The following is a 23,838-nucleotide window of genomic DNA, read 5'->3' as shown; positions in this document are numbered from 1 at the left end:
CCCGGCATGCAAACTTGTCCTTTTGGTGTGTTCACAATAAACTTCAGTGATTCATTGGTTTTACTACTTTTTTTTTTCCCCTGGACTTTGGACACAGCAAAGCCAGCCCATTCTCGAGTGCAGAAGACCCTCAGCCACCCCTCTTTGCCTTGTAGACATCAATTCTGGTTACTCAGTGATGAGGTCAAGACACCGGGGCTTCCCCAGCTCCCTCCCCTAAGTGGCCTGCGAGGTCAGGACCAGCCGAGCTAAAGTGAACATTGGTCCCAAACAGAAGAAGTCATGCAAACTCCATCTAACGCAGAGCTTTGAAGAAGCAGGGGTCTGGGGCAAGTGCCATCCCCCGCGCCCCGAGGCCTTCATGACGTCCAGGCACGTGGGGGTGGCAATGTGATTTGCTGATTGTCGGTATATTCTGGAAGCCCTTGGAATACAGAGTCATGCCTCTGCTTGCCGTAAGAATCTCAAGGTTTATTTCAAGAAGCCTCAGTTGGGCACGAAGGGAAACATCCAGGAAAAGCAACGTCTGTGATCTAGCTTTGATAGCACGAAATCCATAAATATTTGCTGGGTCTTTGCTCCACACCAAGGGGCTTACGCCCATGAGTGAACACACTTCGACGTGTCCATGAAACACATCTGGTTATGCGTTTTTCATCTACGTTGGCGATCACGATTTCTTATTTTCTCCCATAGTTTTCCGAAATCGCTATGACTACGGAAAACAAAGCTTCAACTTTCCACACTTTGACGCCCTTGAATTAAAGACATGAAGTCGTGAGCCAAAAGCCGGCTGCTTCCTTGGGCCCGTGGAAGACAGCATCATTTGTGAAAATGATCTTATAAAGGAGGCCTAGACTAGGCTCCCAAATGGGCTACCAGCCCTATAAAAATCCCTAAAAAGTCCTGGCGGTCTCCAAATATAGCCTTGTCATCAAAGCCACCATGCAAGGTAACAAGGGAGAATGCTTCTGCATCTCACAGGAGAGGTCTTTGAAGGTCTCCTGCAAGCCCCCCGAATTTCTTGGTAGAAAGGTCCCCATGATGGGAGAGATGGGTTTCCCTGCAGTCTACCCCATGGCCACGGCTGGAGGCCATTGCAGGCACGCAGGTCCCATGGGCACGCGCCCTCACATAGAATTTACTGTCTGCCTGCGTCTGTGTCCTTCCTCTTATTGCGTATTTTATCCTTGAAACAATTCATTAAAAAGTGAACGTTATGTTTAACTAAGTTACAATTAACTATGTTCTCTGGAAGGGAATGGCAGTGCTTCCTTCTGCCTCCCGTCGTGATCCCACGTCCCCTCCATCTCTCCCCCAGGACTCGGGTCTGTGGTTGGAACGATCGGGAAGGCAGACACAGGGCTGCTGCCACTCACGGCCCTGCGCAACACTGACCCGAGAACCACGCCAGCACCGCCCTCTGTGCTCCAAAGTGCTTGTCATTATAAAACAAAACAAAACAGTTTTGCTCTTTAAACAAAATCACGGTGAGGCGGGGATCAATATGGCATTGAGAACAGACCTGGTGGGTATAGTTTTATGCAAGGCACGGAGTCCTTTTACTGTTAAAACAGAATTCAGCGCTTAGGGAAGTAGTGATGGATGTTTAAATACAACCCCTCTTCGTGGTATTCAATGTTCACAGACACACTTTTATGGGCCAGGTGCTGTCAGAAGCAACTTACAAATAAATAGTGGCCCTTGGGGGCTTCCCACCCCTTCAGCAGGAGGTGCCATGAGGACATCTGATGTGGGGACAAGGGGACAGAGGTACGTGGAGGTCGGCTGAGCTGCCCACAGTCCCACAGCCAAGGAAGTACAGGAGCCAGGCTCAGAGCACAGCCAGCCGGTGCAGGAGCTCACCACCGTTCCTGCCGGAGATGATGGCAAATACAGAAAACAGCACCACCTGTCCAACGAAGCAGATCTGGGGGTTCCCCCAGCAGCTGAAGGTCCATATCTCCTGGGACCCAGGCACCCGGTGACTCACTCAAACCCGCCCCTGGTGGACCACAGAGCCCGCGCTTCCGAAAGCAAAGTTAAGGCTCAGTCCAAGTTTGAAGGGAGAAGGATGACTCGGGAAGCATGACGTGTGTCGGTGGTGCCCTCCTGGTCTTCTGCATCTACTTTCCAAAGTCAGGGCTGTGTATACTTATCGTACAATGAAATGATCAGAAGCCGAGGGTGCTGAGGGACCCAGGGAAACCAAAATTCAAACCTTGCGGATCAGTGTCCTTCCCAGCCAAGGCAGGAGGAAGCAAAACCTTGACCCTCCGATCTGAACATTTGCTCTCCTGGCCCCGTTAGAGGTTGATGCTTGCACCAAGCCACCGGCGCCCTGACGGGGAGGGCTGTCCCTCCTCTCACAGTCAGCCGGTGCCTGATTGGCCACTGAGGCTGAGAGTGCAGAGGTCACGGGAGTCCCCGTGGGGCAAACTTTGAATCCTGCGAACGATAGAGGATTTCATGACATCAGGGACCACGACGACGTAGAAGTCCTTGATCCTACCCAGAACACATGGGCGAGGAGGATCGGGTCCAAGGAGTCCACTTAAAAGTTGAAAGAGTGCATGACAAGGACGGCGACCAGACGCGCATTCTAGAAGAGCACCGTTCGAATGAAGGATGAAGAGACACCTTGAGAAGCACTGAAACCTTGGAGTGCATTTTGTGAAACAAACACAGACCCTTTAAAGATGACCGTTCTTGACTCCATACAACGGAACTTAAAAAGAAATACACGATAGAATGCTATCATTCTATTTCACAGATATTTTCCCAAGCAACTCACTCAACGTGTGATTAAATGTTTGTTTTAAGAAAGAAAATAAGGCAGAGCTGTAATCATGACCCCAGTCCTTCTAGAATGGGGGGAGGCACATGATTTTTATCATCTTTATCTTTTGAACAAATCCCAAATATTTTCTCCTTATTATGAAATGCTGGTCTGCATTTTAAGAGGATTCTCCATACATGGCTTTTCTCCAGTGTTAATAACCCTCGGAAACCAGACGCTTCCGGACCGACCTCAGAAGCTTCTCACAACAACAGAGCAGCCCTATTGGAACTTGCGAAGTCTCCTGAGTCAGCAACTGTGATGACAGGTGGGTTATTCTGTCGTTTCAATTTACTTTCTGTTCTTTCTCTTTTTAGGAGAAGGAATACCTCCGCGTGATGATTTTCTGTTGGGCACACTCCTTTAATCACAGCTACGCCGTGCTCAGGAACAGAGGTTCCCCCAGCCCTGACTTGGCAACATTCAACCTCGCCGACTTTTTTCGTTAAAGGGCGCCTCCTTGCCTTTTTTCACACACACACCCAAGGTAAAAATACCATAAATGTCATAAACCCTATGTCTCTTCTTGGGGTCTGCAAAAACAGACTCTCAATCACGCAACAAGTACCCATGTATCTACAGAAGAATTCAAAGCTAGAGAGAAATTGCATCCCTCTCCAAGTTCAAGGACAACTCAAGGTCAAAAGAAAGCGAGAGAGCGATTCGTTTACCCTTGCTTCTTTTGGATGCGGTTTCTGGCCCCCTTCCCCCGTCCCCTAACGCACGATGTGAGAGGCGCTGCTGAGTGCCTGTGGGCAGCTGCAGAGTTGGGCTTCACTGTGAAGCTGGAGGGTCCCCCGAAGGGAGCGAGACCCCAGACGTCCGGCCCCACCGCACACGAGGCCCGCGCAGGCCTGCCCGGGGCCAGCCCAGGCACCTACCTCAGGATGAAGAGGTCCACGGTGGAATTGCTGGCCACGGTGACGTAGGCAGTGACCACATCTCCTTGTTTGACTGGCCGGGAGGGCAACCAGATGACCACGTTGCTGTCCAGACGCAGCTCGCTAAGCTGGGCTGTGTCCTGGGCCCGGTAGAGGCTCACAGCACCAATCCTCTGCAGGTGCGGCACGGCCTCGTCCAGCCCGTCCCTCCCCGGCCGGATGGCATTGCCCTTCCGGACGTCGCCGCCCGCGCAGTCCGCGCGCGCGTCCCCCGGCTGCACGGAGTAGTAGAGCTCCACGGGGCTCCCCTCGGGCGGCCCGGGCGCCTTCTTCCTCCCGGCCACCACGCTGGGGGGCCCGAACCAGGCGGCCAGCAGCTCCAGCTCGGCCACGCACAGCCCCAGGGGCCCCTGCAGCCGGCAGCCGGCCCGCACCTCCCGGGTCTCGCGGAAGGCAAACAGGCGCAGGCACGGCAGCCTCTCGCCGGGGCTCGGCGCCGCCCAGTCCCGGCCCAGCAGGTGGAACAGCACCTGCACCTTGGGCCGGCTCAGGTACACCTTGTCCTGCAGGATGTGCGCCTTCAGCTTCCAGTTGAGACCGAACTTACTGGTTGGACCTAGAAAGTTCGAAGTGACCATCAGCTCCAGAGGCACGACTTTCTGCACGGAGAAGGGCCCGTAGCTGGCGTTGAGGACCGGGGGCCTCTTGGCCTTGTAGGTGAAGAAGGACTCAACCCTGGTGTGCAGGCTGGAGTTGCGCATGACGTCCTGGTGGGCCTCCTTCAGGAAGAAGGAGGTCTCCGCTCCGAGGATGCGGTAGCTCACGGGCAGGAAGGGTGGCAGAGAGGAGAACCGTGGAACGTTGTCTGTGACCCCTCGGCCCTCGATCACTGCAGGGGGCAGAGAAAGAAAAGGAAAGGACAAAGACGGGGTTATTGCTGGACTCCTTGGACAGCAGGTCCATAAGCAATTTAGAAATGAGGAGGAACATTCCAAAGCCCACATGGCCAGAATGTCTATGGTCTCCTGGGATCAGCCAGTAAAGGACCATATGCTAGTTATACACTTGTATTAGGTTGAAGCCAAGAAAATGTAGATTTTTGTATGTTTGGAATGATTCAACAGTGATGATTTCATAATGCCACCGAGCAGAAAGCTGGCAAGATAGCCATGAGTGTGGAGTTGGGATGTTTATTAATAATTTGCATGAGTTTAAAGCATTTTGATGGCATGGGTACATGGAGAGAAAAACAGACCAAGGGAATGGATGAGTCCGTAAATAAACTCACGTGTGCTTGGAAACGTAGCATGTGATAAAGATAGCCCCCAAGTCATGAGTCAGAGAGAGAGTTTCTCATAAATGCTACTAGGACAAAGGGCTAGCCCCTTGAAACAAAAGATACAACTTAAAAAAAAAAAAAAGGTACAATTAGATCCATACCTCACACCATACACAAGAATAAACGTCAAGGGAATCAGAGATCTACACATAAGGAAATAAAATTTTTCCAGTACTAAAAGAAGATAAGGGATGAACTCCTTCAGGAGATGGGTGTAGGGAAACCTTTCTAATGATGACTCAAAACCCAAATGCAATTTAAAAAAAGTGATAAACTTGCCTATGTAAAAATTTTTTAAATGTCTTCTGTATAACAACAAATTCATTAAGTCAAAAGGAAACACGGTGCCCTGGGAGATACTACAAACTGCTCGCTTACGGCACACAAACCAGCCTGGGCATGGGCTCTATTTGGTGCATGGTATTTTAGAAGACCGCTAAGAATGGGAACCATCTTGAACAACTGGGAAGTATCTGAGTTTCCAGCTTCTCTTTACACATCAGAGGACCTGGCAACCTTTATGCGTCATGTCCACATGGCAGCAAGGGGAGAAGTCACTCGGCAGGCCACGGGGCTCGATTCTGTTACCTGCTTGTATCAGTGCAGGTGCATCTGAGTTCCCTGACTGGAATCCACAGCGTGTGAGCCGTCCTGCCCTGGAGGCTGGAGTTCAGCGCTCAGACAGGCAAGAGCATCACCCCTGCCTTCCTGCCCTCCTCTGTCTATCACAGCCGTACGACCAGCAGGCTCCTTGCCGCTCGAAGGTTCCCTTAGCTTCCTCTTACACTGTGGCAGGCTCACTGAGGACTTGCTACACGCACAGGGCAAAGAGGTTCAAGTGCCCAATGGCTGACTTTGTAAAGCCCCCCAGAGCCCACAGCCATGCCCTTGTCTTTGAAAACCAGCCCAGAAATGCAAGTGGGCCCCCATTCATATAGCTGTCTCTCCTCCAGCAGCTCCACCCTCCCCCACTGGCCTTCAGCCCATCTAGCATATGGGGAGGCCTGTGTGTCTCTCCTCTGGAAGCTCCCCTAATCCTCCTCCCAGCAGGGACACTGGCTAGCAGATCAAAGCTGCCTTCCCTGGTGCTGAGGCCAAAAGGGCTTGGGTTGTCAAGATGGCTTTTCAAAGAAACAGCACCCTCCCTTGTTCTCTGCCAGAGGCTTTGTTCTAAGGCCCCCAGGAGCAAGGGTGATCCCCCTCTCTCTCTGAGGAATGTGTCTGCACGTCCATTTTAACCCTCTCCTTCCAGAACCAGGTAAAATCACCCTCCACATCCTCTGCCAAAGCAGAACATCCCAGAAAGATCACTGGCTCCACGTCCATCTAAGCAACTTAGAATATTTTGCAAAAACCAAACTAAATAGCCACATCAGATGTTTTGTTCCTGTGTTCTTGTCCCTCTCCAAAAAAAGCTCTTACACCTTGAAGTGCGGTGATTTAGAGATGGATCTGTTTGGGGATGGGGTCCTGATGGAGCAGGGAAGGATACACTCCATCATGGGAAGCACGACCAACAAGGCTTTTCTCCGTTCTTCACTCTCCCTGTGTGCACAGATTCATTTTTGCTACTACTTTTGGGTCCCCCCCCCAAAAAAGCCTAAAATATGAATCTCTTATGTTTTAGTAAATGCTGAGCTTGTTTTCTATAAAATAAAGCTGGAGTGGGCTTGCTTTCCTGCTGTCTCCTTTCTCAGGATTCTCCCTTATTTAAGTGGGTCACTCCTTCTCCTTCTCACAGAGGAAAAAGTGCCTCGGTCTTACTTTCCTGCTGAACCCGGTTCTGAGTTGTTCAGTTCATGAGAGATTTAATGTTAGGAAGAAGAGACAGACAAGGTGAAGAAAGTGGGTCTAGAATGGTGGTTAAGGGCATGAAGCTTGTTCACGGAGGCATTAAGGCTTGACCTACTCAGCCATCATTGGATCTTGACCAAGTTCTTACCTTCTGGGAGTTTCAGTTTCCATGGATGGATGGACGGATGGACGGATGGACAGAGGGGTGGATGGATAGATGGAAGGATGAAGAGATGGAAGGATGGATGGATGGACAGAAGGGTAGGTGGATGGATGGATGGGTGGATGGATGGGTGGATGGATGGGTGGATGGGTGCATAGGTAAATAGATAAATAGGTAGGTAGAGTCAGATATATGGGATATAATAGAAGTTGTATAGAGCAATTAAAAACAGCCCCAATTCTCCTTCTGTATCTACACCTTTTGCATGTGGCTCTGTGGTCTTCCGTTCAAGAGGAAGAGTCTATCGGCCTCCTTGAATCTATGCTAGTTGTGTGATTCATTTTGGCCAACGAATATGTCAGAGAGAATTTTAAGGGCAGTGAAAATACTATACGATACTGCAACAGTGGACACGTGTCATTATACATTTGTCCAAACCCACAGAACCTACAACACCAAGAGTGACCTGTAATGTAGACCACGGACTTTGGATACGTGGGAACTCTCTGTGCCTTCCTCTCAATTTTGCTGTGAATCTAAAACTGCTCTAAGAACACGGTCTCCAAAAAACGAGAAGTTATTGAGCACACACATTCCCATGACACCAAAGAACATCTCGCTCCACACACAAGGCTTCCAAGTGAAGACAGTGTCTCCCCAACACCAGGCATTCAGACGCTGCTCTCATGACATCAGCCAGATGTTTATGCATTGATAATCAATCAATGATTTTTTATCAATAATTAATACTTTATTACATACTTGATCAAACACCAGTGAATTAATGAATACATGTGTTTATAGAATCCCAGCGTAAATAAAAACAGGATCCCATGACCCCAATTGTTGCCAGTCTATGGCTCTGTGCCGGACATTTGCCATTTCTTTGTTAAATGGGGGTGGGGGGGCACATTCCTGTGTGTGAGGACCTCAAGATACAGTGACACCAAAATGAGACTCCCTCCTTGATGACATTAGAATAATTCAAAGAGAATTGAAAAGGGAATTGCTTTCTCATTTGTGAGACTCAGGTGGCTTCGTGCCACGTCCACACAGCCCCATGAGAATGGCTCCCCCAGGACCTGGGCCCACTGCCACCCTCCCAGGCTGTGAGTCTGTCCATCAGCTCAACTCAACTTCATCCCCTGATCCAGGGGATGAAGGAAGCAGAGGTGATTGCCAGCCGTGCCTGCATTTCTTTCTCTCCTGACACTTTGTCTGCTGATTGCCAGGGAATGATCTCCTGGCTGCTGGGACCAGTAGAGCCCAAATATGCCCCCTTGAATTCTCGTGGATCTGCTCACACTGTCTCTGCAGAAGATAGGATTATTTGGTCATTTTTATTGATCTGAAACAATAACCCTGCGAAAGCGCGATGCCGGTTTCCTAAGGCCATGGGAGAGGGAACGGGGGCGCCGGGGACAGCTGGACCTTTTTATCTAGGTTCCCCATTGACGGCACGTTCATTCGCCATCTGCCCTTCTGTTTATCCATTTTCTTTATCTGTGTCGCCTGTCAGTGCTGGGGAAATTGTGTCCTCCGTCACTTGCTCACTGGAGAACTCTACAGCAGAGCTGCCACCGGAAATTGAGTTTTTGAGATTCTGAGATAGTGAACCTAGGAGAACTCTGTGTCACTTAGCACCCAGACAGAATAACGCTGGGGGAAGTGACCCTTTGGGCCTGCGGGACGTGTCACCTTTATCACGACGCTCACTTGTGGATGTGGTGATGGGGATGGGTTCTTCGGAGCTGGTTCTCTCTGGGCTGGGTGGTGGAGCTTGGCCAGACTGGAGAGAGGACCCCTCCAAGAGAGGGTTGGGGCCTCGGCTTGTGAGGAGCAGGGAGGCAGTCTGCGAGCGTGGGAGGGGGCTGGAGTTTGTTCTGAATGGAGGAAGCACTGGACGCCCACAAGGGGTTTGGTAAAAATCCAAGCTCCTGCTTTCCTCTTCAACTGGAGAATGTAAAAACCAACACATGCCTTTCAAAAAGACAATCAGAGGGGAGGGGTTCACACCGTACTTGGTTTGCATTTGATTTTAAAGCATTGCCTGAGAGATTAAAAAAAAAAGTGCACATATCTGCTCATTTTACAAACAGGAAACCAAACACCTAGGAAAGTTAGTGCATTTGAACTCTACAAAAGAAAAAAAAATCACTGGAATCACCCAAATGTGTAAGTGGTATTGTTTTAAGCTATGCAAAGGGTCCTCAACTCAGGGCGAATTGGTCCCCGAGAGACGCCTGGTAATGTATGGAAAACTTTCTGGTTTTCACAAGCAGGGTTGGGGGAGCTCCTGGCATCCAGAGGCCGGAGCCCAGTGATGCCAACAGGACAGGTCCCTACCACAAAGTCTGTCCAGTCCTAAATGTCACTAGAGCCGACGCTGAGGAAGCCTGTCCAACCTGATTCCCGGGATGAGGTGTTCGTAGTGCATCCAAGGTACAGACGAGACAGAGGAAAGCTTCTGGCCAAACCCTCTTCCAAGCAGGGAGGGGAAATGTATCCTTGTGGGTTAAGGGCCTTCCTGATGTCACATGAAATCCAAGGAATCCCTGCTCTACCATGTACTAAAGATTTCGTTGCTATTATTATTTTTTGGTTTGTTTGTTTGTTTGTTGGCAAATACCTTAAATTTCTGAGCTTCAACATCCTCATTTCTTTCTTTCTTTTTTTTTTTTTAAGATTTTATTTATTTATTTGACAGAGAGAGAGCGTGAGAGAGGGAACATAAGCAGGGGGAGTGGGAGAGGGAGAAGCAGGCCCCCACCGAGCAGGGAGCCCAAAGTGGGACTCGATCCCAGGACCCGGGTAATGTGACCTGAGCCGGAGGCAGACGCTTCACCGACCGAGCCCCCCAGGCGCCCTCAGCATCCTCATAGCACCACGAAGTCCCAGAAGGCAATACGCAAAGTACCCCGGACAGAATGGGCCGAGGGCCGGGAAGGGTGCTGCTGCTACCGAATTCTTACCTTCTGAGCATGGTTCCTCTCACCATGGTTTCAGTCATGCTGGAAAGGTAGAGTAGCACGTTTTCAAGGCCACAGAGATGTGGAGAGGAACCGGCGCCTTCTGTGCGAGGAAAGAGACTGGCACCAAGAGTGGCGGGCGGGCCGTTCATGAGCCCAGGGGCCACGGGGCCACGGACACCTCCCACTGACCCACCCAGTGTCAGACCCCCCTGCCCCGTCGTAGGAGAGTCTGCCTGCCCCCATTCACCTCAAGGAAAACCCTGATGGGATTTTCCTTCCAAGTCACCGCTGCTTCCCTGAAACCCAAACCGACCCGAGTATTCTGAGATTTTTTCCCCCTCTCCTGGTGGGTGATTTATTAACATTCACCAGACACACACTGTCTCTCTCTGCTAAATATGGCACATTGTTTCTTTTTTCTTGAAACAAAAGGCACCTTGATAAATGGATTATTTGATTTCAATGCCTCTTCTGAACAACGCCTGAATATCCTTTACTGAAATTACACAGCGTGGTTTGCAATTTTGGAACAGAGAAGCTGTCCTCTAAAAGAGTCGGTACTTATCTCCCCCTCTGGGCCCCTGCCGGGAGCCCCCCCCCCTTTCTCGGGGAGAACTCTATCATCAGCCTGAGTGTGGCCCCATTGCTACCCCAGCCCCAGGAGAGCAAAAGACTTATGCCTTTCAAAGACAAATTCAGTAAAGGACCTGGAAGCAGGGACTCTATCAGCATGAGAATAGTGCCTTGGGTATGCACACGCCCTGGAAATATTTACTAGGGAGAGCCATAGATCTAAAATGCAATGTTTTACCTGCACTGCATGTATACTTCCTGAAGTCAAGTTTGGCAAGTAGTGTGGGGTCCCTGTGGCTGCGGTTGGTACCCCCCACCCCCGCCGTGCACCACCCCTCTCTGTCCCTGGGTATGACTTGGACCCCAGATCCACAGGGGGTTCCGGGGCTCCAGCCAGCCTCCCCCTAAGGCTTCCCCTAAGGGAGGGGCTCCCCTGTGAGCTGGTGTATTGGTTCCCCATTGCTGCTGGAATAAATGACACAAACTTCACAGTTTAAAATGATGAGAGATAATTTTTTATGGTTCTACCAGTCAAAAGTCGAGGTGAAGGTGTGGGCAAGGCTGTGTTCCTTGCAGCAAGTTCAGGAGAGAGTGTTTTTCCTTATCTGTTCCACTTTTGAGAGGCACCGGCAGTCTTTGGCTCCTGGTCCCTTCCTCCCTCCTCAAAGCCAGCAGCCCAAAGCTTCAGGTCCCTCTGACCGCCTGCCTCCCTCTCATGGGGACCCCTGTGATTAAATCCCATCTCAAACCATCTCACACCAGTCAGAATGGCTAAAATTAACAAGTCAGGAAATGACAGATGCTGGTGAGGATGCGGAGAAAGGGGAACCTCCTACACTGTTGGTGGGAATGCAAGCTGGTGCAACCACTCTGGAAAACAGCATGGAGATTCCTCAGAAAGTTGAAAATAGAGCAATCCTAAGACCCAGCAATCGCACTACTGGGTATTTACCCTAAAGATACAAATGTAGCAGCAATGTCCTCAATAGCCAAACTATGGAAAGAAACTAGATGTTCATCAACAGATGAATGGATAAAGAAGATGTGGGATACATATACCATGGAATACTACACAGCCATCAAAGATGAAATCTTGCCATTTGAGACGATGTAGATGGAACTAGAGGGTATTATGCTAATGAAAATAAGTCAATCAAAGAAAGACAATTATCCTATGATCTCACTGATATGAGGAATTTGAGAAACAAGACAGAGGATCATAGAGGAAGAGAGGAAAAAATAAAACAAGATGAAATCAGAGAGGGAGACAAACAATAAGAGACTCTTAATCATAGGAAACAAAGTGAGGGTTGCTGGAGGGGAGAGGGTGGGGGGGAAGTAAGAGGTAATGGGGTGATGGGCATTAAGGAGGTCATGTGAAATCATGGGCGCTGGGTATTATGTAAGACTGATGAATCACTGACCTCTACCTCTGAAACCAGTAATACATTATATTTTAATTAATTGAATTTAAATTTAAAATGTTTAATAAAGAAATAAAATAAAGAAATTTTTTAAAAAGAAAAATAAATAAATCCCATCTCAAATCCTCAAATTAATCACACCCGGGAAGTCCTTTTGGTCATATAATGTCACAGATTAGTAGGTTCTAGAAGTGGGGGCTCTTCAGCCCAGCACACATGGTATTTGGGGGACCTTGGAGGCATTTCTGGTTATCACAAGGGTTGGAGGGAGGATCCCCATGGGCATGTAGAGAGTGGGGTCCAGCTGTGGGAGACTTCCTACAAGGCAGGAGACAATCCCATGAGATGCACAAGTGTCCAGGCTGGTGCGACGTCTGGGGTCCCACTAGATACTCACAAGGGTGGGAAAACTCCTCTGCATACCCAAGCCAATAAGCTATCTCCAACAGCTACAAAAACAGAGAGGAAGGGGCAGGAATTTTGTATATGAATTACAACTACTGGGGCAAAATTGTACTTTAATTTGATAGAACTTTAGTGAAGAAGGGTTTCTCCTTTTGGAAAATGTCATCAGCCATACCCAGTCAGTTTGTGAATGCAAGGGGTCCCAATTTGTCCACAGCAGTGAGGATGCGTGGCTGACCCATGCACGGGACTCCAAACACAGGGCTGGTACCTGGCTCCTAACATCTGGTCTTCCCAGACATGTTCAAGATACAATTTTATTACAGATTACTCCGCTCATGTTTTTCCTGTTTAGGACAGGGCACTATGTGGATTTGTTTTTACATGTATGCATAAATAGGCTGTAAGTTTCCAAATCTAGGGGCACCTGGGTGCCTCAGTCAGTTGAGCTTCCAACTCTTGAGTTTGGCTCAGGTCGTGATCGCAGGGTCTTGGAATCGAGCTGTGCACCAGGTTCTGTGCTCAGCAGAGAATCTGCATAGGGTTCTCTTTTTCCCTCTCCCTCCTCCCCTCCCCACCATATGCTCTCTCTAATAAATAATAATCAATCTTTTAAAAAAAGTTTACAAATTTAATTTTATGCTGTATACAGGGAAGGGTTGAGACCCCTGGTCTAATCCAGGGGTTGGCAAAAATTCTTTGAAAGGGCCTTTGAGTAAATATTTTGGGTTTTGCAGGCTGAGAGGCAACATCAATATTACACGGGTACTTACAAAGCCATTGACAAATGTGAAAACTATTCTTAGATGTGGGCCCTACAAAAACAGATGAGGGGCCAAATAAAGCCCCTGATGTCATGTTTGCCATAAATCCCTGATTTAAACCAAATGGGTAATTCCAAACCTGTTTCCAGCAACGAGTTCAGTTATGCACCTGTCTACACCAGTGGTTCGCAAATAAGGGGCACTTTTGCCAAGAGGGGAGGGGGGTGGTGGTGGCATTCAGCAATGTCTGGGGACATTTTTGTTTGCCGCCTTTGGTGGGGGAGATGTTAGTGCCGTCTCGCAGGTGGAGGCCAGAGATATTGCTCAACATCTCCATGGGCAGGATCATCCCATAACACAGATACATCTGGCCCCAAAGGTCAACAGTGTTGATGTTGGGGACCCATGTCCTGGACCAATGGGGACCAATGAGCTATGAAGAGGAGTTTGCTGGGGCTTCTGGGAAAGAAATGCCCTCCCTCTTAAGAAAACCAGGAAGCAAATTCTTTTCTCTCCAAAGGCAAATGAGGGACCAGGTCACCCCATTAATGCTGTCATCTATCCCTGAACTATGGGTGAGATCCCCAGAAACGGCCAGCAATAGCAGGCACAGTAGAGGACTGTGGGAATGGGTCTTTATGACAAAGAGGGAGTCTTGAATGAACACATTATCCATCTTGATTCCCCGCCACACTCCCCGTTAGGATGACCAATGAATATCCCCTGTGCCTCATTGTTTTCTTTCAGCAAAAGCTTCTAAAATGGTACCCTTTGGCTTTGTTCAAATGGAACTTACTGGCTTTTGGCGTCATCTAAGGAAGAGACGAGCATGCTTTTTCCATCAAGTTCTAGATAGTAATATTTTGGGCTTTATGGGCCAAGTGGTCTCTGCAACCACTTAGCCCTGCTGTTGTATTGTGAAGGCAACCAGAGACCAGGGTAAACACACAACTGTGTCCCTGTGCCAATAAAACTTTATTGACAGACACTGAAATGGACATTTCATAGAATTCTCCCATATTAGAAACATTGTTTAAAAAATCTTTCTCGATCTCAAATACACAACGTAACCCTACACCTAAAGGAGCTGGAGAAAGAACAAGAAAGAAAGCCTAAACCCAGCAGGAGAAGAGAAATAATAAAGATCAGAGCAGAAATCAATGAAATAGAAACCAAAAAAATGATAGAACAAATCAATGAAACTAGGAGCTAGTTCTTTGAAAGAATTAATAAGATTGATAAACCCCTGGCCAGACTTATCAAAAATAAAAGAGAAAGGACCCAAATAAATAAAATCATGAATGAAAGAGGAGAGATCACAGCCAACACCAAAGAAATACAAACAATTATAAGAACATACTATGAGCAACTCTATGCCAACAAATTTGACAAACTGGAAGAAATGGATGCATTCCTAGAGACATATAAACTGCCAAAACTGAACCAGGAAGAAAGAGAAAACCTGAACAGACCCATAACCAGTAAGGAGATTGAAACAGTCATCAAAAATCTCCAAACAAACAAAAGCCCAGGGCCAGATGGCTTCCCGGGGGAATTCTACCAAACATTTAAAGAAGAATTAATTCCTATTCTCCTGAAACTGTTCCAAAAAAAATAGAAATGGAAGGAAAACTTCCAAACTCATTTTATGAGGCCAACATCACCTTGATCCCAAAACCGGACAAGGATCCCATCAAAAAAGGGAATTACAGACCGATATCCTTGATGAACACAGATGCAAAAATTCTCACCAAAATACTAGCCAATAGGATTCAACAGTACATTAAAAGGATTATTCACCATGACCAAGTGGGATTTATTCCAGGGCTGCAAGGTCCGTTCAACATCTGCAAATCAATCAATGTGATACAACACATTAATAAAAGAAAGAACAAGAACCATATGATACTCTCAATAGATGCTGAAAAAGCATTTGACAAAGTACAGCATCCCTTCCTGATCAAAACTCTTCAAAGTGTAGGGATAGAGGGCACATACCTCAATATTATCAAAGCCATCTATGAAAAACCCACTGCAAATATCATTCTCAATGGAGAAAAACTGAAAGCTTTTCCTCTAAGGTCAGGAACATCAGGGATGTCCATTATCACCACTGCTATTGAACATAGTACTAGAAGTCCTAGCCTCAGCAATCAGACAACAAAAGGAAATTAAAGGCATCCAAATCAGCAAAGAAGAAGTCAAACTATCACTCTTTGCAGATGATACGATACTAAATATGGAAAACCCAAAAGACTCCACTCCAAAACTGCTAGAACTTGTACAGGAATTCAGTAAAGTGTCAGGATATAAAATCAATGCACAGAAATCAGTTGCATTTCTTTACACCAACAACAAGACAGAAGAAAGAGAAATTAAGGAGTCAATCCCATTTACAATTGCACCCAAAACTATAAGATACCTAGGAATAAACCTAACCAAAGAGGCTAAGAATCTATACTCAGAAAACTACAAAGTACTCATGAAAGAAATTGAGGAAGACACAAAGAAATGGAAAAATGTTCCATGCTCCTGGATTGGAAGAATAAATATTGTGCAAATGTCTATGCTACCTAAAACAATCTACACATGTAATGCACTCTCTATCAAAATCCCACCCATTTTTTTCAAAGAAATGGAACAAATAATCCTAAAATTTATATGGAACCAGAAAAGACCTCGAATAGCCAAAGGAATATTGAAAAAGAAAGCCAAAGTTGGTGGCATCACAATTCCGGACTTCAAGCTCTATTACAAAGCTGTCATCATCAAGACAGCATGGTACTGGCACAAAAACAGACACATAGATCAATGGGACAGAATAGAGGGCCCAGAAATAGACCCTCAACTCTATGATCAACTAATCTTCGACAAAGCAGGAAAGAATGTCCAATGGAAAAAAGACAGTCTCTTCAATAAATGGTGTTGGGAAAATTGGACAGCCACATGCAGAAAAATTAAATTGGACCATTTCCTTACACCACACACGAAAATAGACTCAAAATGGATGAAGGACCTCAATGTGAGAAAGAAATCCATCAATATCCTTGAGGAGAACATAGGCAGTAACCTCTTCTACCTCAGCCACAGCAACTTCTTCCTAGGAACATCGCCAAAGGCAAGGGAAGCAAGGGCAAAAATGAACTATTGGGATTTCATCAAGATCAAGCTTTTGCACAGCAAAGGAAAGAGTTAACAAAACCAAAAGACAACTGACAGAATGGGAGAAGATATTTGCAAGTGACGTATCAGATAAAGGGCTAGTGTCCAAAATCTATAAAGAACTTTTCAAACTCAACACCCAAAGGACAAATAATCCAATCAAGAAATGGGCAGAGGACATGAACAGTCATTTCTGCAAAGAAGACATCCAGATGGCCAACAGACACATGAAAAAGTGCTCCACATCACTCGGTATCAGGGAAATACAAATCAAAACCACAATGAGATATCACCTCACACCAGTCAGAATGGCTAAAATTAACAAGTCAGGAAATGACAGATGCTGGCGAGGATGCGGAGAAAGGGGAACCCTCCTACACTGTTGGTGGGAATGCAAGCTGGTGCAACCACTCTGGAAAACAGCATGGAGTTTCCTCAAAAAGTTGAAAATAGAGCTACCCTATGACCCAGCAACTGCACTACTCGGTATTTACCCTAAAGATACAAACGTAGTGATCCGAAGGGGCACATGCACCCGAATGTTTATAGCAGCAACGTCCACAATAGCCAAACTATGGAAAGAACCTAGATGTCCATCAACAGATGAATGGATAAAGAAGATGTGGTATATATACACAATGGAATACAATGCAGCCATCAAAAGAAATGAAATCTTGCCATTTGAGACGACGTGGATGGAACTAGAGGGTATTATGCTGAGCGAAATAAGTCAATTGGAGAAAGACAAATATCGTATGATCTCCCTGATATGAGGAAGTGGAGATGCAACGTGGGAGATTTGGGGGGTAGGAAAAGAATAAATGAAACAAGATAAGATTGGGAGGGAGACAAACCATAAGTGACTCTTAATCTCACAATACAAATGGAGGTTGCTGGGGGGAGGGGGGCAGGGAGGAGGGGGTGGGGTTATGGACACTGGGGAGGGTATGTGCTATGGTGAGTGCTGTGAAGTGTGTAAACCTGGCGATTCACAGACCTGTACCCCTGGGGATAAAAATATATTATATGTTTATTAAAAAAAAAAAAGAAAAAAAAAAGAAAAGAAAAAAGCTTTCTCGACCATTTACAAATGTAAATGCATCCTCCCTTGGTGGGCTATCCAAAAACAGGCGGGAGGTCCTGGATTTGGCGTGAGAGCTACGGTTTGTTGACCTCCGACATGGACAAAGTCATTCTAAGAGTTGTGTTTCCTGCAGGTGACGGCTTTCTTGGTGTTTTCTTCAGGGCCCTTTGCCATGTGAATTCTACACCAGGTTTAGCTCATTGATCCGAAATGTAAACACAGCGTTTACTATGCCTCCAAAACAGCTTGGAAATTGAAGCAAAAACAAAACAAAAAAAATTGATCAAACATCAGAAAGGATTTAGAGTTGCATAATATAAGCCTTTATAGCAGAATTTAAATCGCTGCATTTGCTGCTCATATAGCTTCTGGTTTCAGGATATTTAGCTGTGTCTATTCAAAGAGAGAGGATCTATTTATCGCAGATGGTGGTATTATTTATGATGGAAACTTACATTAATCCTGAGAGTTCCAATTATCTCAATTCATGTCAATAAAAGGGAACAGCATTCCCGTTCTTTAGAAGGTCTTTTTCCTCAAAAAGAAAGAGCTTATTTTTAATATAGCCCACATATTTTCTTTTGCACTAATTATAGATAATTAAAAAAAAAAACAAAAACCTCTTCTCTATCCCATTTTTCCCCCACATATGAGTCCCATTTTCCTGCTGGTTAGCATCTGTAGTTTTGTTTGGTTACCCCAGTATTTAGGATGATTATATTAATGAGAAGTCTTAGGACACAAAGTAGAAAATGCTTTCCTGATGGCGAAGTAAATAAAAAAAAAAAAATAGAAAGAAAGGACACACCAGAAGATGAAAGCGATTTTCTCTTTCATTATACGGTCTTTAACTTTTGTGTCGTGAAAGAGGACGTTTGCACAGAGCCTCCTGAGGAGAATGGAGCATGTATAGCAGAGAATTCTTAAAAGTCAAGGAGAAAAAAAAAAAAAATCCCTAAAACATAAGATGAAATCTTGGGCTTGTGAAGCCTGCATCATCGTGACCCAGAAGGATGGAAACAATAGCCCCAATCATCAACAGCCTGTGGGTCTGGGTGCTCATCTCCTACCTCTCATACCACATGCTCCTTTCAACCTTCAATGGCCCTCTTGTGATCCACACTCTAGCCACCTCATTTTATACCTAAGGAGATGGAGGCCCAGAGAGGTTAAGTTTCTTACCCAAGGTTACACAGCTAGGAATCCCAGAATCAGGATTTGAACTCAAGACCCATGTGATCACCTTTATGCTATCCTGCATGGAATATGGAGTTAGGGTGCCAGAGCTTGTTAAAATAATTAAATATTTAAAGTAGTGGTGAGAGTACTCTTCTAAGCACTGCATCAGCCCAGAGATGCTGAATCCCAGCTTGAAAGTCAGGTTCACACTGAGGAAGGAATGACTGAGAGATGGAGCCCCTGGATCCAGCAGTACCTGAAGCTGGATGGTCTCTGGAGGTTTCCTTTCGTGGCTTAAGCCAGTCCAAGATACGCTTCCTTTGAGCTAACCAATGTTCAGCTTCCTGTTCTTTATTGATAAGCCCAGTAGGCTCATGAGAAATGTTCTCATTTAGTATTTCAGGGGCAAGACTCAATCCTGGTCTTAACACTAATCTCCAAGAAAAATCCACTGGGGGATATTACGAGGCACGCTTTTCATCAAACAAAACATTCGTTGAGAGTCTTTCCCATGTCCTATGCTGCCTGCTTTTATGGGAAACACACAGGAAAGTAAGCCATGTTTCTCAGGCTCAGTGACTGCAAACTAGGACAGAGAGCAGCCACAGAAGGGAAGGATGAAGATGGTAGAAATAACTATGCACGAGGACTGTGGCGGGTGGCCAAGGTCGGGACCCAGGTCTCAAGGGAGGTGTCTGCATGGGGCAGGGATGCCAGGGGCGGTGAGGCACGCTACACTGCTGTTGCTTGGTGTGCCATAGTGACAAGGACCAATGTCCACTCAGTGTTATCCTCGTCAAAGTCCCTACAGCATATGGACACCTCCCCGCCTCTCTGCCCCGGCCATGGTGTCCAGCTGGAGCTGGGTGCTGGACGTCACTGCCGTCTACAATGGCTCCAGAGAGATGTACCCTCCCCCTTTGGGAAAGGTACAAACTTAACGAGCCACAAACAAGAGAAAGAGAGTGCAGCAATTTGGAAAGGGTACGGCAAAGCCCCATGCAGACCTTCCTTCTCACACTTGGGACAAAGGCCTGATGCCAAAGGGGGAAGGATAGCAGTGCATGCCCTGAAGAACACAGGAGAGCCCAGGGTGCTGGGGGAAGGGGCAGAGACCCACCCTGGACTACTGGGTGCTTGCTCCCAGGGCAGAGGTTGAGGGGAGAAAGGGGCAGCCACCTCACAAGCAAGAGATGTTGCTGGCAGTCTGTGGGGGGCACCACGTCGGCACCTGCTGGGGTGTACGATGTTCCTTCCACGGACTTGAGCCTCTTCCTGGTCAGGAGCTACCCCAGGGACATGCCCATCCATAGGCACAGGTGGACAGGTCCAACGTGTCCACTGTGACCCTCTCCATAATTGTCCTGGATTGCAAATGATGTAAATGCCTATTGAGGGGGTGCTTACACACAGGGGCCACAGAAGAGAACCCTGTGAAGAACCAGGGCAGAGGAAGGGGCCCAGTCAAGAGGCCAGGTCACCCAGTTCCAATCCGGCCTGTGAGGCTGGCTGTGAGGTTTAGCTGCTTCCTCAGCTCATCTGTGCCTCAGTGTTCCCATCCCTGTAACGCATGCAATACCAGCGCACACCTCAAGGGAATGCCAGCAGATTAGAGCAGCTACTGTGCAAGGTGCTCAGAGCTGTGCCTGGTACCTGGCAGGCGCTCAACACCACGGTCCGTTCATTCCAACCATAATGAGCCAGCGGCTCAACAGGACGACCACAGGCACTAGTGCAGGAACCTCTCCAGGACACAGCATGGGTGACAGCCAAACAAATAAACAAACTAACCACAAGGACTGGCCTGAATCACATTTTGCTGCAGATTATTTTTCCCACAGAAGTTTCCAGAAACACTACCCAGGACTTATTTACTGGCTCCACAGATTCATTAAGGACACAGGATCCCTGCCTCTAATGCAGACCTTCGTGCCCACGGTCACAACAATGCTGCCACCCATCTAGCCATTGCATCTGAGTTCCAGAGAAGAGAAAAAAGGAAGGGAAAATGTCTCTACAAGGTGAGTATATTACATGATCCTGGTGTTTTTTGTTGGCTTTCCTGGAAGACTCCCAGTACACTTCTGCTTATAACTTCTTGCCAACATTGGTTTGTAATTATGCAGCTGTGAGTGAATCTGGAAAGGTGACTATTTTTAACTGGGCACGTTGCCATAGCCAGCAAATTAAAAAGAAAGAGGAAGGAAGCATGGATCCTGTACAGACAATCAGCATTATCTCACAATTATTACAGAAGTAGCACATCCTTTATGCTAAAATAATTATGTTAAAAAATAACCATCGATACTGGTATTTGTAAATACTAAGATGTTTCACATCATTCCGTTAAAACCACAAGAAAAACGCACGCACATGCACACACACACGAGTGTTTTGAAAGTTCTTCATGATAACCCCACGTTTACAGAAGAGATTACTTGAGTAGAATCTTTTAGATGTTCACACAGAAAGCAGGGCTTTGCCGGATGCTCTGACTTACTTTATAAAACAAGAGAAGGTATTTGCATGTTAGTTACGCAAGTAAAATGCTCGAAGCAGCCACCGGGGTCGGGGAGTGGGTGGGCAGGGCTGTGGTTACCTGCTTTGACCGACTCAAACCACAAAATAGGCGGAGCCACGGTCCTACAGGTTCGTGGCTTAAAGACAGGCTGACTTCTCCCCTCCCTGATCTTTGCTCTTTGTTCTTCCTTCTACTATCTGGCTTCAAAGGAGAGGGAAGGTAAGGGATTACACAGATCTCTGTACATCCCCATGCTTTGGTTTTAGCCTGGAACAAGGAGCAGTTGCTGGATGCTGGGCTGCCTGGAGGATTTCCTCGGGGACAGCCCCTATATGGGGGGAGGGGTGTCCATCCAAGCTGCACAGGTGTCTCTGCTGCACTACTTCCCTGCTGTGCCTTCCACACAGCACAGTTTACTGAGCACCTGCTAAGTGCCAGGGCGCTGTTCTAGACAGAGAAGGTACCCAGCAAACGAGACAGTCCCAGGAACACGGGCACTGACACTGCAGGGGGAGAGAGCAGAAAACAATGGGATGCTGGCTGGTTCTGGGAATCTGGAGAAATCCCTGTGTCCAGGAGCTCAGTCCGGACTGGACCACCCCAGCCAAAGCAGCTCTCGCCATTGGCTGACCAGCCTGAGCAGGAGCTCTCATTTTACCTAGTCTTCTGGCTCTTCCTCGTCTCTCCCAAAACGATCCTGGTAGACTGGTTAGTTCCTCTGCTTTAGGGTCTCTGTGCTGGAGAGAGTCCCTCCTACCGGCCAGGAAAACCCATGACGCGGAGACCCCAGCTTCTCTCTCCCTGGTGCCCAGGCCAGTATCTGGAACTCAGTATCTCCATACATACATTCTGAACAAAGCAATGAGTGAGTGAGTGAGAGAGCGAGTGAACAAAGGGACGGAAGAGATAACTAAATGCCCTGTGAGCCCAGAGCCGTCCACTCCTGCAGCGGCCGAACGGATTCCCATGTCCTGCTGGTGTCTCTGGCTTTGGTTCCTCGGGGGACCCTCCTGAGAGAGGCTGGTTGAGGCCACGGAGCTCGGGCCCCGGAGAGCCCTTCTGGAAAGAGGGGGTGGGCCGCCAATCCTTTAAAATTAGAGGGAGCACATGCACATTCATATTCCTAGTTTCTCGTAAAGGACTGCAATTGGGGGCCCTACCAGGCTGGCTTCCTGCTGGCAGCAAGTGGCTGGGGCCAAGAAGGAGTGGTCCCCCTGGGTGTCCAGGTCACCGGAACCCCCAGTAGTGCCCTCTACATCAGCCACCCCAGCCTCTGATCCCGTGTGCTCAAGCCCACTGATCCCAAAGGAGGGAAGCCAGCCCAGTGGAGCTCTGCTGTCAGAGAGGCCCCTGACCCAGACCTCTGCCTTGGCTCAGGCTCTCCAAAGTGGGGGGGGGGGTACGCATCGATGCTCTAAAAGACGGGTCCTCTCCCGGTGAGGATCAGGGGAGCCCCAGAGTGGGGGAACATTCCTAAGCTGCACCACCAGCGGGTGTGCTCTGAAGGGCCCAGGGGACGCCAAGGCCACAACCAGGCCAGCCAGGAGCCCCTCAGCAGCCAGTCACCCAAGCTGCCGACGCCCAAAAACCCCCGTCCTGTAGGCACGCAGCGGCCAGCCCTCCGTGACTTGATCTGCAGCATCTCAGCTCTTGAGGGTTTCTGCATGAATCCACCCCAGAGCTCAGAAAACCCCTCGGCTGGCCTGCAGCCCCGGATCGAGGCTCATGTTTCCCATGCCAGGGTGTGCGAGGTGCCTACGTTTCCTCGAGCAGAAACCCCAAATCGGGGACAACCCTGGAGCCCACATTCATTCACGAGCGGCTCGGGCCATGAGGAAGAAGGCCCCCAGGCCAGGCCAGAGCCACAGAGCCTGTGACTTGTCCTGTGGGTCCTAGAACTGGGTCGGGGAGGGGCACAACTCAAGGCTCGGCCCAGCTTTGTAACCGCCTCACTCCCCGACACCCAGCCATCCATGTCCTCTGCTGCCGGGAACCTTCCAGTGCACGGACGGAGAGGCACCGGGGGCCAGAGAAACACAGAGTGCGCTGTGTTGCGTCGAGTGCCGGGGGGCGGCAGAGGCCTGGAGCATCCAGGCAAAAGGGCAGTGGCCCTGGGCCAAAGGCCTGCCTTTCTCTACCAGACACAGTCCTCTGAGCTGTGGGAGAGCAGGAATGCCTGGTCAACCAGGTCGTCAAGAAGCAAGAAGCCAGAAGCCAGTAACAGCTTAACCCAATCCTGCCCCAGAAGGCATCCGAGGGCTTGGGGCTGTGTTACCTTGTTACTGGGCACCCTCCCACTCCCCTCCCAACCTCTCCCAGCCTTCCCAGCCCCGGATCCACCTGCTACCACCGCTACCACTGAAAGCAGGGCTTGTGCGGGGCTGGGATGAGGATGCAGAGAAACACAAGGAAGGGAGGAGGAGAGAAGTCCCGCTTCGGGGGGCTGGCCTTCCATGGGGCCGTGGGGGACTTGGGGACCTCCTGCATCCTGGGGGAGCTCAAATGCAGATCCCCACACTGTCAGGCACCGACCTCCCTGCCGTCTCGGAGAGGACACAATGTCGGTTGGAGTGGGAATGAATGGTGCCAGGTTCACCCACAACACAGACAGAAAGAACTGCGCCCAGGAAGGGGCGCCTGGGCTGGGATGGGGACAGAATCCCCAACCCAGCCGATGTGGCCAGCCAGGCTCTGCTCGGTAACATGCCACACAGAAACTGGGGACTACTACCTCGTCC

The 23,838-nt window shown here is 48.4% G+C and overlaps 1 protein-coding gene across 1 annotated transcript in view; it reads right to left on the bottom strand.

Moving 5' to 3' along the window:
• Nucleotides 1-1,834: 1,834 nt before the first annotated feature.
• The window catches only part of LOC116860717 (transmembrane protein 132C-like), a 104,833-nt gene continuing 82,829 nt past the window's right edge, over nucleotides 1,835-23,838 (bottom strand). Inside the window, exons 3-5 of the mRNA XM_032846897.1 lie at nucleotides 3,721-4,609; nucleotides 2,457-2,508; nucleotides 1,835-1,966 (exon numbers count right to left, since the gene is read on the bottom strand). Coding sequence (XP_032702788.1) covers nucleotides 1,835-1,966; nucleotides 2,457-2,508; nucleotides 3,721-4,609 — 1,073 coding nt within the window. The remainder of the gene's footprint in view (nucleotides 1,967-2,456; nucleotides 2,509-3,720; nucleotides 4,610-23,838) is intronic.

Source organism: Lontra canadensis, unplaced genomic scaffold, assembly GCF_010015895.1.
Source record: "Lontra canadensis isolate GAN:19392208 unplaced genomic scaffold, GSC_riverotter_1.0 scaffold182, whole genome shotgun sequence".
In the NCBI taxonomy this organism is placed as follows: Eukaryota; Metazoa; Chordata; class Mammalia; order Carnivora; family Mustelidae; genus Lontra; species Lontra canadensis.
Note: the sequence above shows the minus strand (reverse complement) of the source record. Positions and strands in the feature narration are given on the sequence as shown.